The following is a 15,625-nucleotide window of genomic DNA, read 5'->3' on the forward strand; positions in this document are numbered from 1 at the left end:
TGTAGAGAGCTCTGTGGGAAGGACCGACTTCTGTAGAGAGCTCTGTGCTGGGAAGGGCCAGCGAGAGTAAGAAGGTGACAGCCACGACAGCCCTCGGAACAGATGGTTCCGTAGCTTTACATCAGTCTTCAGATGTTCAGCAAAGGAGCCCCTGGTGCGGCCCCGGCTGAGCGAGGTCTCCGTGCCTCGGGCGCTATGGGCATTCTCCGACGATCCGCATCTATGCAGTAATGTTCGCATGAGCCACCAGCCACGAGCCGCAGGTGCCTGTCGAGTCCTTGAAGTGAGGCCAGTCCAAATCGAAACAGGCTAGAGACACACAGGATCTCAAAGACTTGACAGGAAAAAAAGAACAAAATATCTCATTCATAGTTTATTCAGTTGACATATTTTGAAATGATAATATTTTGGATATGTTGGGTAAAGTAAAATATTAAAATTAATTTCACCTTTAAAATTTTTTTTAATGTGGCTTCTACAGGTTTTAGGATTACAGATGTGGCTCATATTACATTTCTTTTGGACAGGGATGATCTAGAGTAACTAGCTCTTACATTTAGAAAGTTCTAAAAACAATGATATTTAAAGGAGTTTTTCTAAGTGTATCACACTATTTTGAGAAGATAGAGAAAAGTAATACAGTCCATCCCAAAACTTTTTTTAATTTGAATATAGTTGACACAGAATGTTCCATTAGTTTCAGGTGTGCAACCGAGTGACTCACAGGTCTATACAGCACGCTGTGCTCACCACAAGTGCGCCCCCATCCGTCAGCACACGACACTGTTACCCCACCAGGGCCCAGATTCCCTCTGCTGCGCATTTCATCCCCGGGACTCGTCTGTCCGTAACTGGAAGCCTGTCTCTCCCACAGCCCTTCACCCACTTTGCCCATCTCCCCACACCCTCCTTCCCTCGGGCGGCCGTCAGTTTGTTCTCTGTATTTACGGGTCTGTTTCTGCTCTGTGCTTGTGTGTCTGATTGGTTTTAGATTCCTCATATAAGTAAAGTCACGTGAAATCTGTCTATCTCTGTCTGACTTATCTCACTTAGCGTAATAGCCTCTGGGTCCACCCGTGTTGTCTCAAATGGCACAATCTCATCCTTTTTATGGCTGTGTAATATTCCTGTGTGTGTGTGTGTGTGTGTGAGCGCGCGCGCGTGTGTATACCACATCTTCCTTATCCATTTATCTATGGATGGACACTTGGGCTGCTTCCATATCTTGGCTACTATAAACAATGCCATAGTAAACATAAACAATACATGTATCTTTTCAAAATAGTGTTTTCTGGGCAAATACCCAGTACTCAACTATTAGATCATATAGTAGTTCCAATTTTTTGAGAAATCTCTATACTGTTTTCCACAACTGCTGTCCCAATCTACATTCCCACCAACAGTGCTGAGGGTTCTTCCCAAAAACTCTTTAATAAAAGCCATTCGCTCTGCCCCCACCCAATGCCCTAGCTGTTTCCAGTCTTCTCAAAAGAATCCCTCAACTATGATTGCCTTTTCTCTGATAATCCAGATCTTTACAACCTAATTGAAAACCATGAAACTATTCTTCCTTCCAAGCCCATCTAAGGAGACTGACTTCTGGACTCTTGAAGCCCTTTGTAATCACAAAATCACTTTTCTATCTAGGCATTGCTTCTAACGTGTTTGTTCCTGTTCGTGCAGGACTTATGGCAAGATGGGCAAACCATCTAAAACCTGTAGAACTGTAACCAAGACACTAACAAAACAATAACTGTCTTAATAAAACCCCTACTAAAGATTTAGATGTGTTAAATTTCTAATAAGCCAATAATTGTAGGACTTTTTCCTTTTTGAAAAGAAGCGATAGCATCTTTGGAGAAACCAGGGAGAATCACACAGTAAGTATTTCCAAATCAGAGCACAGACCAAACAGAGTCTGGGGGACGAAAAGAGAGTGAAGGGTGCCATATGAAGCTACTTTGCAGTTAGCAACTGTGACTTCTACCTGATGTAGGCATGTTCCACTTTGCTAATCAGATATGAGCGAATTCTCACTGCAAACCCCTGCACTGTAGCCGAGAGTCTGTAGTAACTCTGCCTCACTCTGGCAATTCCAGCTTGTGTCATCAGGAGGGAAAGCACACCATCCCACAACCAGCTGAATCGTTTGCCTGAGATCACTGTGTTTCTCTAAATCCTTTTATATAAAAAAAATGAAGTACTTTATAAAAAAAAAGTAGTACTTTATAAAAAGAACTGAGCGGGGGCGGGGGGAGGGCATTAGAGAACTCTATTTAAGGATAGTACTTTTGAAGCAAACTTTTTAAAGTTTGCCTACCATAATGCCTCCATTATGGTAGACTGGCAAGGGAAACAATTTTAAAATAAGTCCTAAAGATCTGTTCTATAGCAAGGGGCCATACAAGTGTCCATAAATTGATTACCTCCCATAAAGGGATTTTTAAGGTCCTTAGGCAATGGGAGTTTTCAAGTTATGATTTTAGGGCTTTGCTGAGAAAAGCAGAATGAATAACTAGTTTAAAAGAGGGGATAATCTTAGATTTCCCTTTTTTTTTTTTTATGGTCACGCTAAGATGGTCGTTCATAGTCTGCAACCACACTGGGAAGCCAGCTGGCAAGCAAGGGGCAGGAAGAGTGCTGGTTCCCTGGCCGGGCAAGAGCTCAGGGGCACTGTGGCTGCGCGCAGTGAGCGCCCTGCCTACAGATCAGAATCCATGCTGCCACAGCGGGGTGATAATCCCTTTCTCCTCTCCACTTCCCTTTCCCTTTTATTAGCTCTCAATTTTTAATGACAATGTATTCCTTGTTAACAACCACCAAGACTTAAACCAGGTGGACCTTTTGAATCTCTTTGCATCAACTATCTGGACATGGCTATTACGTAAATATGCATATGTCTGTTTCCCCAAAAAGTCTTCTTCAAAGGTAGAGACCTGAGGAAAGTTAGTAAAAAAGGTGGTCAGGACTCAAGAAGGTGCTTCCCTTGCACCTACAGGTAGAACCCTCCCCCCCCCGGGGGCATGTTAATGCACTGCCTCCTGTGTCCTGTCCAGTTCACAGAGATCAATCACCGCATACTGTGCTCCTACAACACAGACATAGAGGACCTCTTCTGGGAAATCGACCACTGCCTGGCCACAAACCGAAGTGTTCTTCAGCAGCTGGAGGACAGGTGTGGCCGTGAGCTCACAGAAGACGACTGGGAGAAGATCCAGATCCAGGTAGGTGTGGGTCACTCACTGGAAGCAGCAGCCCCCAGGAGTCTGGGGGACATTAGAGTGGAGACTCGGGGACCCTGTGGTGCAGACCCTTCTGCCCTGGCTGTGCGTGTACCCTGAACCTTTGTCATCCAGGCTGGGGGGAGGCCAAGGCCCTTCCAATGGACACTGCTTTGATGACGCCTTTTTGTGAATAATGAAAACACCAAAGGGAAAAGACCACCCCACGCGTTAGCTGCCTGGTCTTCTTTCAAGCCCTAGCCTGCCCTCCTCTGGCATCTGTAGTACCTCGGGAAAAGGGGAGACTCAGAATTCAACAGAGGAAAAACTTAAGAAATCATTAAAATACGAAAATTTATAAAGAAGTTTAGCAGCTATGTAAGGTCAAGGATTTTGAAAAAGACCACTCTCTATTGCTCAACTAAAAGGAAATCTGTATCATTAGTGTTCGGCATTTTATAAAGCATTTTTGTTTTAAAACTGCTTGTCACAGGCAGGTTACTCTCCCTTTCCATTTTCCACAGGACTAACAGTATATGTACAATTAGTGTTATTGTAACACAGGAGGAAACTTCATTTCTAGAAGGTCCATGTCTCTTGGTATATACAGTTCTCACTTGAGTTTAGGAAGCTTTCCATCATGACAGAGCTGCTACCTACACACGACAGCTCCCGTCCTCTCCTGCGCCACAGGCTCTGCACCCGGAGACCTCTGAGTGCCCCATCTGCCTCACCCCGCTGCCAGCCAGCAGTGACGGTCACCAGGACCCATGGGAGACGCGCTGCAGCCAGGCTTCCCGGGAGAGAGCCCTCCTGCCCTGCTCACACGTGTTCCACCACACGTGTCTTCTTGCTCTGGAGGAGTTCTCACTGGGGGACAGCTCTCCTTTCCATGCTTGTCCCCTCTGCCGCTCTGGCTATCAAAAGAAAATTCTCAAATGTTGAATTCACAGTCAGGAAAAATTCTATCATTCCCGGGCGGTGGTGGGGGGCGGATTTACCTCAATTTTGTACCAGCTGTATGAGTTTGGGGTTAAGTGCTACAGTGTAATCTGCTCTCCAATGAAATATACTCTTAGTTGTACATAGGAACCCTAAATATATTTTAAAAGCTGACAACCCATCCAGTTTTAGTTTTTAGTTTATAAAAATTTTTAAATTGATGAGTTTAATCAGTTGAAATAAGTGAGGAATGGATAAAAACTTGAGTTTCAGAGGTTCTGTAATTTAGTGACTTGCTATGCTTCCAGCTCATCAGTTGGGATTGCTCCAAACAGCAGGATCACGCTCTTTCGCGGTCGTCGGATTAACTGGCCTCTTTCCACGCGGTCCTAACTGGCAGCTGGGGGACCTGCCAGGACGGTCACAGCACACTGTTGCCATGCTCCCCCGGGTACACGCTTACCTAGATGTACCTGGTGTCTGACCAACAAGCTGGTAACCTAAAAACAGTCTTCAAGTTGTCTTGGGCCCTCTGCCATTCCTAACATTTGTTTTGTACTAATTGCTTTATTTCTATGGGATAAATTACTATTATACTTCAGCACTTCAAATATGTAAACCCAAAGTATAAAAATAAAATATTCAGTGGTATTCAACATCAGAAGATGGCAAATCACATTTTAATGACTTAGAGCCATACTATTTTAGCTTGTACGTGAAGAAGAAATGCATGAAACCACTTTGATGGGAAGCATCTGACTCCGGTTTACTCTTTCTGGGAGCTCGGTTGTTTACAGTAACAAAGGACAGCTGTGTAGGTCAGGTGCCTAGCTGCTGTAGCAGGTAAGGCCCCACCTTTCAGTGGCTCACAGGGAAAACCGTCGTTTCTGGGCCCCACAGCCCATAGGCAATGGGCTGAGGGCTGAGGGGCTGAGGGGTTGCTCTAAGTGGCTCCTCTGCCCTGAGTCTGTGGGTGTTCTCATTGCTGCGGAAGAGCAGAGATGTTTTATGGCCCATGCTTGGGCAAACGGGTGCACGTCCCTTCAGCCACAGCTAACGATGGGGCAGAGCCAGTGAGTGAGAACCCGGGAGGAAAAAGACGCAGGTCACCAAGCCCAGGTACATGCATGTCAAGGGTGTAGGGCAATCCTGGTATCTTATGGAAAGAAGTAAAATATGTATTCCTATTTTTTTTTAATCTCATCCTTTTCAAATGCTGGTCTGATATGTTTTATTTATAAACAGCTGTATACACACATATCATTTATGAATACATACACATATATTGGGCTGTGCTCATTTCTTAAATGATGGAATATCCCATTGCAAAATTTGGACAAGAAAAATTTGCCCAAAATTTGTTACAATCGTCCCCCTTCGTCCATAGGAGATGTGTTCCAAGACCCCCAGTGGATGCAGAAAACTGCATATGGGGACCAAACCCTATTTTTCTACTACATTTTCTCCTATACATACATACCTATGATAAAGATTAATTTATAAATTAGGCTGCAGTAAGGAATTAACAATAATGATAAATAGAACAACATACTCTAATAAAAGTCAGGTGAACATGGTCTCTCTCTCCAAATATCTTCTTGTGCTGTACTCACCTTCTGGTGATGATGAAGTTGTAAGATAAAATGCCTACAAGACAAGGTGAAGGGAGGTGAATGATGTCGGCCCTGCGGTGCAGCATCAAGTTATACTACTGGTCTTCTGATGACCTGTCAGGAGGGTCATCTGCTCAGGACTATGGATGGGGGGGTGCAGAGGTGGGGGGCAGCTGTAACTCAGAGTGCTCTGAACAAGAAGTAAGCACTTCTCTCCTGAGGCAGCAGAGGGAAGCTGCTCACAGACCTCAGGCGTCCATGCAGAAGGCCAATGAGGCAGACGTTTCTCTCTCCGTGCCCTGACAGGAGAGCAGAGCCGTGTGACCAACGCCCGGGCAGTCTGATTCTACTGCCCCAATCTTGGAACCTGGAGGGAGAGTCCAAGTTTGCATGGGTCACTCATGTGATGTGACAGAGTCCACTGACCCCCGTGTGCAGCCACATCCCAACACTTGTTCCTGGGAACGATGACCTGGGTCTTGCTGCCCAGACTCCCTGCATTCCTGCCTTCCTTCTGAACCCATTTCTCAAGCTTTCCCACTGATAATCTGTGCTGCTACGTATCCTTCCAGTAAACTTTCTTCCTGCTTAAGTGGGCAGAATCCATTTCTGCTCTGTGCCACCAAGTACTTTGCTTGACATAGGAATTAGTGAGTTGTAGGCAACAGACACTCAGGTAAATCAGTGGGGATGGCATCTGGAATCGGTCCCCACTGGGGATGGGGGCAGTGAAAGTCTCATGAGCGCTCGGGGATGAGTCTCAGGCAGCTGTGACAATCAATGTCAAATCAGGTCATTTTCTTATTGAAAAGCCTTCTGGAATGGCATTCCCATCAAAGGCTTGTAGAGACCCAAGTCTCAACCGCAGAACAATAAACAAGGACTTCAGTGGAGTAGCCACTTCTCTGGACAGTTTGACAATGACAACACATTCTCAGTCAAGTCACAAAAACCATGCAGACTTCCACACGATTATAGCACAGCCTCAGGTCTCTTGTATAAAAACTGGGTCACTGACCAAGAAAAAGTTGGGGCCCCAAAAAGTGGGGCATCAGTGGAGGACGTGGGAAAGGAAAATTCTGTGATTCTATTTAAATCCATCATCGTAATCATGTTTACTTTCCCAGTGGTTGGGTAACTGGTTTATTACCATTCTGATTAGTAAATTCTTGGGATCAGGGAAGAGGATTATTCAGTCCTATTGCTGTAATAATGTTTGCAACAACAAGCACTTATTTCCTGTTTGTTGGATGGGGGCTGGCTGGTCTGCAGTGGGCTCAGCTGGGCTCGGCTCCAAACTGTGAGTAACATCCAGGTATGTTCCCTGAGCTTTGTGAATTTGGTTTCTGGCACCTGCAACCAAAGAGTTCTGATGAATACAAGAAAGCACCAACTCAGGTAGAACCAACGAAGAGAAAGCAACAAGAGTGGAAACAAAGAGGGGAAGGAGGGAGGCTGAGCTACACAGCACAAACACCCACGTGCGCTTGCTTTGGGAGCAGTGTATGTTCGGTTCTGAGCTTCCCGGTAGTGGACCCAAAATGGACACTCATGTCTGCTACACAGAGCATCCTGTGTCCTGTCCACGAGTTAAAGATAAGGCAGGTGTTCAGAAAAGAATGGCTATTCTTTTTTTTTGAGAAGTGTCTCCTCTCTTCTGTTCTTTGAATTGGTAATTGGGGTGGCCATGGAGGAGCATCCTACAGGTCTCATTTCAAGAGAATTGTGAGGAGTCAGGGAGCTGACATCTTCCTGCCACTGCCCCTTCAGATCCGCTGAGTGCTCATGCCGAGGCCATATGCTTCCAGGCTGCCCTTTAGCACCAAGGGGTCCAGACCCTGCTGCAGGGGAGCATGCCATTCACACGGGTGCGTATTCCCACCTCATGGACAACCACTGCTCATCCTCAAACATGACTTTTACCATAAAGACAAAATTATATGACACAACAAAATGGTGCTCACTTGGGTGTCCCTTCAGATATGCAGTGGTGAGTTTCATGGGACAGATTTTGTAAAATGTTCCTCAGTATGATGGCCACACCATAGTCAACGATGGCAGTTTCTGTGAAGCTCACTCTGGTGCAGTCTTCTGGGATGGTCTCTGTGGTGCACCTGGCTTGCCTGTCCTTAATATCTGTAAGGGTGACTGTGTGTACTTCACGTAATCCTGATGGGAAATCATTTCTAGTGCTGTTTTGATAAATACTGGTTAACAGTTTCAAATTTACCCCCTAGTAAGTACCAGGACTGCTTGCTTCTTTCATACAAGACAATCTGCATATAAACTGACATATCTCAATAGACAACAGCATGTTAAATATAGTTAACTACTTCCTGGAAAAGCTGAAAGCCTATGAAGGGTACTGGAGACAGAGCTGTCCAGACTCTTCTCTGAGGTGAGCCACTAGCAGCACCAGAATTTCCATTTAAAATAAATAAATAACGCAGCATAGGGAATAGAGTCCATGATACGATGGTGACAGATAGTAGCTGATGTTGTGCACCTGAAACTAATGTAACATTGTGTGTCAACTATACTCAAAAAATGTTTTTAACAAAAATACAAACAAATAAGCAATAGGTGGATCTGATCTCTTATTCTAGCAAACTAGGCAAACTCAAATGGCTTTTGCAGCCAAGCAGGTAACAGATTAGTGAAGAAAGCAGTTATTATTGCCATGATTCCAAAATATGGAACTTAATGTTGCCAGATTTTCTAATACTTCCAAAGAATATCTCTCAATCAAAAGATGCTTAATCTTGGGGCACCTGGGTGGCTCAGTCGTTAAGCGTCTGTCTTCAGCTCAGGTCATGATCCCAGGGTCCTGGGATCAAGCCCCACATCGGGCTCCCTGCTCGGTGGGAAGCCTGCTTCTCCCTCTCCCACTCCCCCTGCTTGTGTTCCCTCTCTCGCTGTGTCTCTGTCAAGTAAATAAAATCTTTAAAAAAAAAAAAAAAGGATGCTTAATCTTGACACTGACAGCAATATGGTATTGGCATAGGAACAGATCAGTGTAACAGACAGCCCAGAAACAAACACACCATTCGTATATGGTCAATTAATTTATGACAAAGGAGACAAAAATATGCAATGGGGAAAGAACATTCTCTTCAACAATTGGTGCTGGGAAACTGGACAGCCACGTGCCGAAGAATGAAACTGGACCACTAACTTACCATACACACAAATCAACTCAAAATGGATTAAAGACTCGAACCTAAGACCTGAAACCATAAAATTCCTAGAAGACTGCATAGATGGTAAGCTCTTTGACATTAGTCTTGGCGATGACTTTTTGCATTTGACACCAACAGCAAAGGCAACAAAAGCAAAATCAAACAAGCAGGACTGCATCAAACAAAAAAGCTTCCACACAGCAAAAACAACAAAAACAAAAAAACAAAACAAAAAAAACCCATAATCAATAAAATGAAAGGGCAACCTACTGAATGGGAGAAAATGTGTGCAAATCATATACCTGCTACAGGGTTAATCTCCCAATATATAAAGAACTCATACAACCTAATAGCAAAATAAATAATCCAATTTAGAAATGGGCAAATCTGAATAGACATCTTCCCAAAGACCTACAGATGGCCAAAAGGCACATGAAAAGATGCGCCGTTGGTGGGAATGCAAACTGGTGTAGCCACTGTGGAAAACAGTATGGAGGGTCCTCAAAAAGTTAAAAATAGAGCTACCGTATGATTTAGCAATTCCACTTCTGTGTATTTATCCAAAGAAAATGAAAACACTAATCCAAAAAGATATTAGCACCCTTGTGTTCACTGTGGATTATTTACAATAGCCAAGATATGGAAATAACCCAAGTGCCCATCGATAGATGAATGGATAAATAAATGTGGCATACATATACACTGAAATATTACGCAGCTACATAAAAGGGAAATCCTACCGTTTGGGACATGGATGTACCTCAAAGGCATTCTGCTAAATGAAGTAAGTCAGAGAAAGACAAATACCATATGATCTCTCTTATATGTAGAATCTAAAAAATAAAAAACGAAATTCATAGATACAGAGAACACAGATTGATGGTTGCCTAAAGTGGGGAGTGGGGAGTGGGCGACATGGGTGAAAGTGATCAAAGGTTCAAACTTCCAGTTATAAAGTAAGTCCCGCTGATGTCATGTACAGCATGGCAACGGCGGTTAACAACACTGTATCGCATATTTGAAAGCTGCTGAGAGTAAATCTTAAAAGTTCTCATCACCAGAAAAAAAAGATGTGTAACTGTGTGGTGGTGATCATTTCTCAATATATATAGGTATGTTAACTCATTATGTTATGCACCTGAAACTAATGGAATATTGTATGACAACTATATTTCAATTTAAAAAAAGACACTGAAGTTAGAGCTTTTAGCTAAACTTGCTATGGTATTGTGGAATTTTTGTGATTCATTAACGTTGACTAAATTTTTTAAATGTTGAACAGGCAAAATCACATGTTTGAGTTGAGCACAGCCCCCAGGCCACTTGCTTGCCATGCACATACCACACAGACATGCTGGGGAGGGAGGCCATGAAGATCAACGCCCTACAATGTAACCAAGATATTCTGGGCTTGGAAAGTTATCTTTTAGACGGATGACCACAATGACATCCGAGTAAAGCATCCACAGCATAACTGGCTTTGAATAACGCTATTTCTTAATATACCTTTCTAAAACCACTCACTAAGATAATCCAAAGTAACTTAGTGGATGTGATTGTTAAAGTTGGGAAATACCCACCCCAAATAATTTAATTTTAGCAGAGCTGATCAGTAGCCAACAATTCGGTAGCAAGAGCAGTTGTTTGTTTGGATCCATCTTGGATCAAGACAAAAATATGAACTGTATTAAAAGACAGCAGAGGGGAAGAAAGTCTTCCTTGACCCTCTTAGATCCCTGGCTGGGTCTTAAAATTAAACTGACCAAGACTGCTTAACAGGAGAAGAGCACACAAATATATTTAGTAGAAGTTTTAGCTGACACGGGAGGCTTCATAAAGAGATGAAGACCCAAAGACACAGACCTACTTTCCACTGCATCTGATGAAGAGGAGGCAGTTGTGGGAAATACGATAGGTTAAGGAATGGGAGGTAAGTGTGGAAGCTGGGGAACTCAGCAAGGCCGGTTAGGATTCCTTGAGGTGAGGATGCTCCTTTCCTCTGGGTACAGGGAGGACACCTCTCAAGAGGATCCTGGACCTGGTTTAGGGAAGAAGAGTAAACCTCAAAGCCCTTCAGCTTAAAATATTCAATACACCAATGAGCCACATGTGAGAGTAGTGTGTCCTGAACCCGATCCCATGCTTGCTTTCTGCTTTCTGCAGGGGTGTAGACATACATCTAACTTCTCTAAAATGGTGTGAGAATTTTAAAATTTTATCTCTGGTTCGCACAATAGTGTTATTGGATAAAGTTCTCTATGAGCCCCAATAATCAGGAATAATATTAAATTCATAAAAGCCTAAATCATGACCTATTTCTGCCCGAGAGGGAAAGACCTAAGATCAAAGACTTCACTGTCCTTGGCAGATTTTCCATGAGTTTTGTTGAAAAATTGCAAGGTTCTCAGGCCTACATGTGGAAACACACACACTACAGTTTGTCAAGGAAATAGCTGGTGTACAGTATCAAAAGAATGCCTGTGCAAGCCTGTCCTGGGGGTGGCTGAGGAGCAGCACAAGGCCCTTTGTGAATACATGACCATCTCCGGAGGCAGCCAGGCTAGACCACGTTCACAGGGCTGAGGTGGGCAGGTCAGGGACCACAGACATCTGTGCCCTTGAGACCACACACTTCTTTCTGTTCCACCATCCACCAGTACCTGGCTTCCATGCTTAAGGGCACTTTGCACATGAGTGAAAATTTTTAGGTACACGTTTCTGAACCGAGCACAATTATTTTACAGCACAGTTCTTTCTTATACAATGTCTCTGGGATTTTTAAGTACTTTAAATTGTTGCAAGTGATTAAACAGTTGCAAAAATAGAATTCCCCTATACCCTTCACCAGCTTCCCCTCATGTTAACACGCCATAATAAAATTATCTAAACCAGAAATTGACAATGATACAGAAGTGTTAACTAATCTACACATTTTATTCAAATTTTGTCAACTGTCTCCGGGATGTTTTGTGAATAAGAACTTTCTTTGCCAACGTGAATGCTAATGTGTCTAAAAGAATACATCTTCCAAATTATAATTCAAGTGTATATGGTAAAGTCACCATATTAACTGGAGGTTTCCAGACAGCAGAACGAGTCACTGGTAAGAACTACGGAAGTCAAGTGTAAACTTAAGTATTAATTCAAAACACAAGATTAGCGTTTGTTTGGTACAGTAACAGAGGAGAATATTCTTCAAAATGAGTTTATGAGATACATTAATTAGAGAATTTAAGATATAAAATTTAGAAAAAAAGCTCAATGTTTATGGACATTCAGTTCATGAAAACAGCACTCAAATCAAACATAACGTATGGTTCTGTCACACTGGCCTGTCATTTGGGGAAACAATAAAACTAGTCAAGGACAGGTTAGAATTGCATTCGGACACTCCTATCAGACCTGAATGCAGCGGTCTGGTTACACAAGGAGTCACCATCTCTGCAGAAGCCAAGGAGGGCGGCAGGGCAGCGGTGCGTTCAGTGGGCACCCAAACTCTTCCAGCTGTCTTCACAGGCAATTCACAGTCTGAAGTGGCTCTTGGAGTCCCAGCTGTCACTTCCTGTCCCATCCACGGCACCATCAGGAGGGAACGCGGGAGGTGCGATGGTGCTTCCTCTCTGGCTGACTGGCTTCCTCCAAGTCATCTTTCTGGAGGTCCCACAGGATAGGCTGCATAAACTCGCAGGTCAGATCCCAGCCCCACGGCCACACCACCTGCACAGGAAGCTGGGCACACTGCCACCCTGAATAAAACCGGGGCTAGGCTGCCTGGCATGAATAGATCCTGTGTGGCCACTGACATCTCTGCACAACCATTATTTCATTCCTTTCAGCAAAATAAATCCAGATAAAGTGTCGATGAGTTATGAAAAAAATAAAGACATAAAAGTAGCTAGGTTTGGGGTAATGAAAATGATGTGGGATCACATGGTGAGGGTGGTTGCACAACCCCAGGAATATACTACACATCAACGAATCATGTGCTTTAAGAGTGAATTTTATAATATGTGAATTATATCTCAAGTAGATAAGGAAAAATACTGGGAAATATTTTTAAAAGTCTTAAGAGTAGGGTAGGTCTAAGTATGACACCAAAAAATTATGGGAAATTGCAAATTTTGATTACTTCAGAATTTAAATTTTCCACACAGAAAAAAAAATACAAAAACCAATGTGGACAAGTTAAAAAACAGCCAGGAAAAATACACACATCCAAAAGACAAACATTTAATCCATAATATACAGAGTTTTTATAAAACAGTAAAGATATTATGAAATACCAGAAGAAAAATAGGCTAAGTATATTTAATGATAATTCACAAAAGTAGAAATACACATAGCTGATAAAAAATTAAGTTCCCCCAATAGTTATTAAAAATGCAAAGAAAAACAATTAAATATTTGCCTCTCAGGTTGGCACTAATGTAAAAGACTGGCAAAATCCAGTGTTAGCAAGAGAAACACATCTTCACATGCTGCTGATGAGAGTATATGTTGATAGGGTCTTTCTGGAAGTAGTTTGAAAATGTGCATTGTCTTTGATCCAAGACTTGAGTATCTAGTAAATAGTGGTCCCTGGTCGCCTGATGCAAGTCGATGCTCCAAACCAGACCCCTCCAAGTAATTTATAGTAAGAAATATGTATTTGGTCTTCCTCCCCATTCCTGACACAGCCAAAACCTGTGGAATTTCCTAAGTGATAAGAAGATCAAGGTATCTTTTGATATCCATAGAAGCCCCTTCCAACCACACCTGAGCTTATGCTAATGGACTGTCTTTTGGAAAGCCCCTAATGATGGCCAGTGGAACCAACCACTTTTGGTCCCACCCTTCTGACCTCTGGGGAGTGGGGAAGGCTTGGAAGCTGAGCTAATCACTAATGGCCAATCCTTTTAATCAATCATGTCTTTGTAGCGAAGCTTCCATAAAACAAACAAACAAACAAACAAACAAAAAACCCACCTAACTGAAGGGATTTAGAGGGCTTCCGGGTGGCGAGCACATGGAGGGGCTGGGAGTCTGGTGCCCCTGGAGAGGCACGGAAGCTGTGTGTGCACCCCCATCCCCGGTCCCATGCTTCTCCTCCCTCTGGTGTTCCTGAGGGGTACCCCCTGTAATGAACAGGTCATCTAGTAAGTAAAGTGTGTCCCAGAGTTCTGTGAGCTGCTCTAGCACATCCCTGAACCAGAGGGGGTGGTGGGAACCCCTGATTTATAGCTGCATGGTCAAAGCACATGGGACAGCCTGGACTTGGGACTGGCATCTGAAGTGGGGGTGGGGAGCCAATCTTATGGGACTGAGGGTCTGCACTAACTCCACGTAGATAGTGTCAAAATTAAATCAAACTGCAGGTCACGGATGTGGTATCCACAGAGAACTGAGAGAACAGCCTGGTGTAGAAAAACTCCACACACATTTGGTGGCTAAAAGTGAAGTACTGAGAATACAGAAAAAGAGAAGTTTTTCACCACTAATTTCTAAAGCAATAAAAGCAATAATAGAACAATGTGCTAAGATATATGTAAAAAGCTGTTTGTTAGCACTTACAGCCATTCAATATGATATACCAGCTACACGGCATGACAGGACAGCTGTAGCCATTCAATACTAGAGCATGTCCTGGGTTCTTAGAGGCCACTGTTGGTCAGCAGTCTATCTTATAGTAAGTAAGAGCTTTCCAAGAGAGAAGACATTAAAACATTCACATGGGATTTTTAATAACTGATAAAACTTTCCTCCTCAGATTCATATTTAAACCTCTACCTCCTCACATTCAGACACTAAAGATCTTTCTGCTCACATTGATCCTCAGAAATCATATACATCGGGTGCTGCTACCCTACTTTTCATAACCTATACTTGTGAACTTGACTTCTCCAGTATGTTTAGGAAGAACAGAATACCAAAATCACATTCAAGAATAACTGGGTTTTGTCTGAATTTCCTATTTGATCACATTTGAACTTGAAAACACTTTTACCTAACTGAATTACACAGAATAGGAAATTAAATAACTTCTCTTCAAAACAAGGTCCCAGCTCTACTTCTCCAAGAAATATGGATCAACCACCTAGTTTTGAAATTTTATAATCCATTTTTAGAGTTTCAGCAATTTCTATTGATTTTAATTACATTTTTTGCAGTGCAACAAGTAATCTGTACAGATAATACTTTTGCTTCAGTAGTATATGCAATAATGAATTTTACCTATTATTCAAAAGCCAAAAAAAGTTTTTGTGTTCATTCATCTTTCAACTAGATCCCGGAAGTCACGTTTTTCAAACTAAAGTTGACCATTCATTAGTATTAGTGTGGTTTGTGTCTAGTATTCTAAAAAAGAGAACAGAAAATGCCAGCACACGTCACATACATTAAAAGTAGGTACTACTTTGTTAAGTATTTGTTTACATGTATAGAAGTGTGTGTATGTGTGTTTGTGTGTGTGTGTGTGTGTGTTACAGTGTAAACAGTATTTTTTCTGTGGTCAGAGAGCTGGAAAGCCACTGCTGTAAAGGTTTCTGTCTAAGGCACCAGATGCCAATGCCATTTACTCTTCTGAGAGCTCTGCATTAAGCTGCCCAGACCACAAGTAGGCATGCCTCAGTCCTTTTATGGAAAAGATTAGAAGAATCAAATACATCTAAGTAACTCAAACGATTAGACGACA

At 42.8% G+C, this 15,625-nt stretch overlaps 2 protein-coding genes across 11 annotated transcripts in view; one reads left to right on the forward strand and one right to left on the reverse strand.

Annotated features, from left to right (window-relative positions):
* Window positions 1-15,625, forward strand: part of RNF32 (ring finger protein 32) — an 80,351-nt gene that overhangs the window by 43,587 nt on the left and 21,139 nt on the right. For 5 of the 7 annotated variants that reach the window (XM_073887535.1, XM_025862126.2, XM_025862125.2 and 2 more), the window contains 2 exons: window positions 3,057-3,224; window positions 3,915-4,827. In XM_073887535.1, coding sequence (XP_073743636.1) covers window positions 3,057-3,224; window positions 3,915-4,166 — 420 coding nt within the window. In that variant the 3' untranslated portion in view covers window positions 4,167-4,827. Of the gene's footprint in view, window positions 1-3,056; window positions 3,225-3,356; window positions 3,681-3,914; window positions 4,828-15,625 lie in introns of those variants that run through there. The other 2 variants (XM_025862133.2, XM_025862132.2) reach the window with 2 other exon arrangements.
* The window catches only part of LMBR1 (limb development membrane protein 1), a 55,929-nt gene continuing 52,174 nt past the window's right edge, over window positions 11,871-15,625 (reverse strand). For 3 of the 4 annotated variants that reach the window (XR_012376690.1, XM_073887541.1, XM_073887538.1), the window contains one exon: window positions 11,871-12,784. Coding sequence is in view for 2 of the 4 variants with exons in the window: in XM_073887541.1 (XP_073743642.1) it covers window positions 12,774-12,784 (11 nt within the window). In the remaining 2 variants the exon portion in view is untranslated. Of the gene's footprint in view, window positions 12,785-12,808; window positions 13,651-15,625 lie in introns of those variants that run through there. The other variant, XR_012376691.1, reaches the window with a different exon arrangement.

The sequence above is a fragment of the Callorhinus ursinus genome, unplaced genomic scaffold (assembly GCF_003265705.2).
Source record: "Callorhinus ursinus isolate GAN/ISIS: 27379988/994484 unplaced genomic scaffold, GSC_fseal_2.0 scaffold80, whole genome shotgun sequence".
NCBI classification, from domain to species: domain Eukaryota; kingdom Metazoa; phylum Chordata; class Mammalia; order Carnivora; family Otariidae; genus Callorhinus; species Callorhinus ursinus.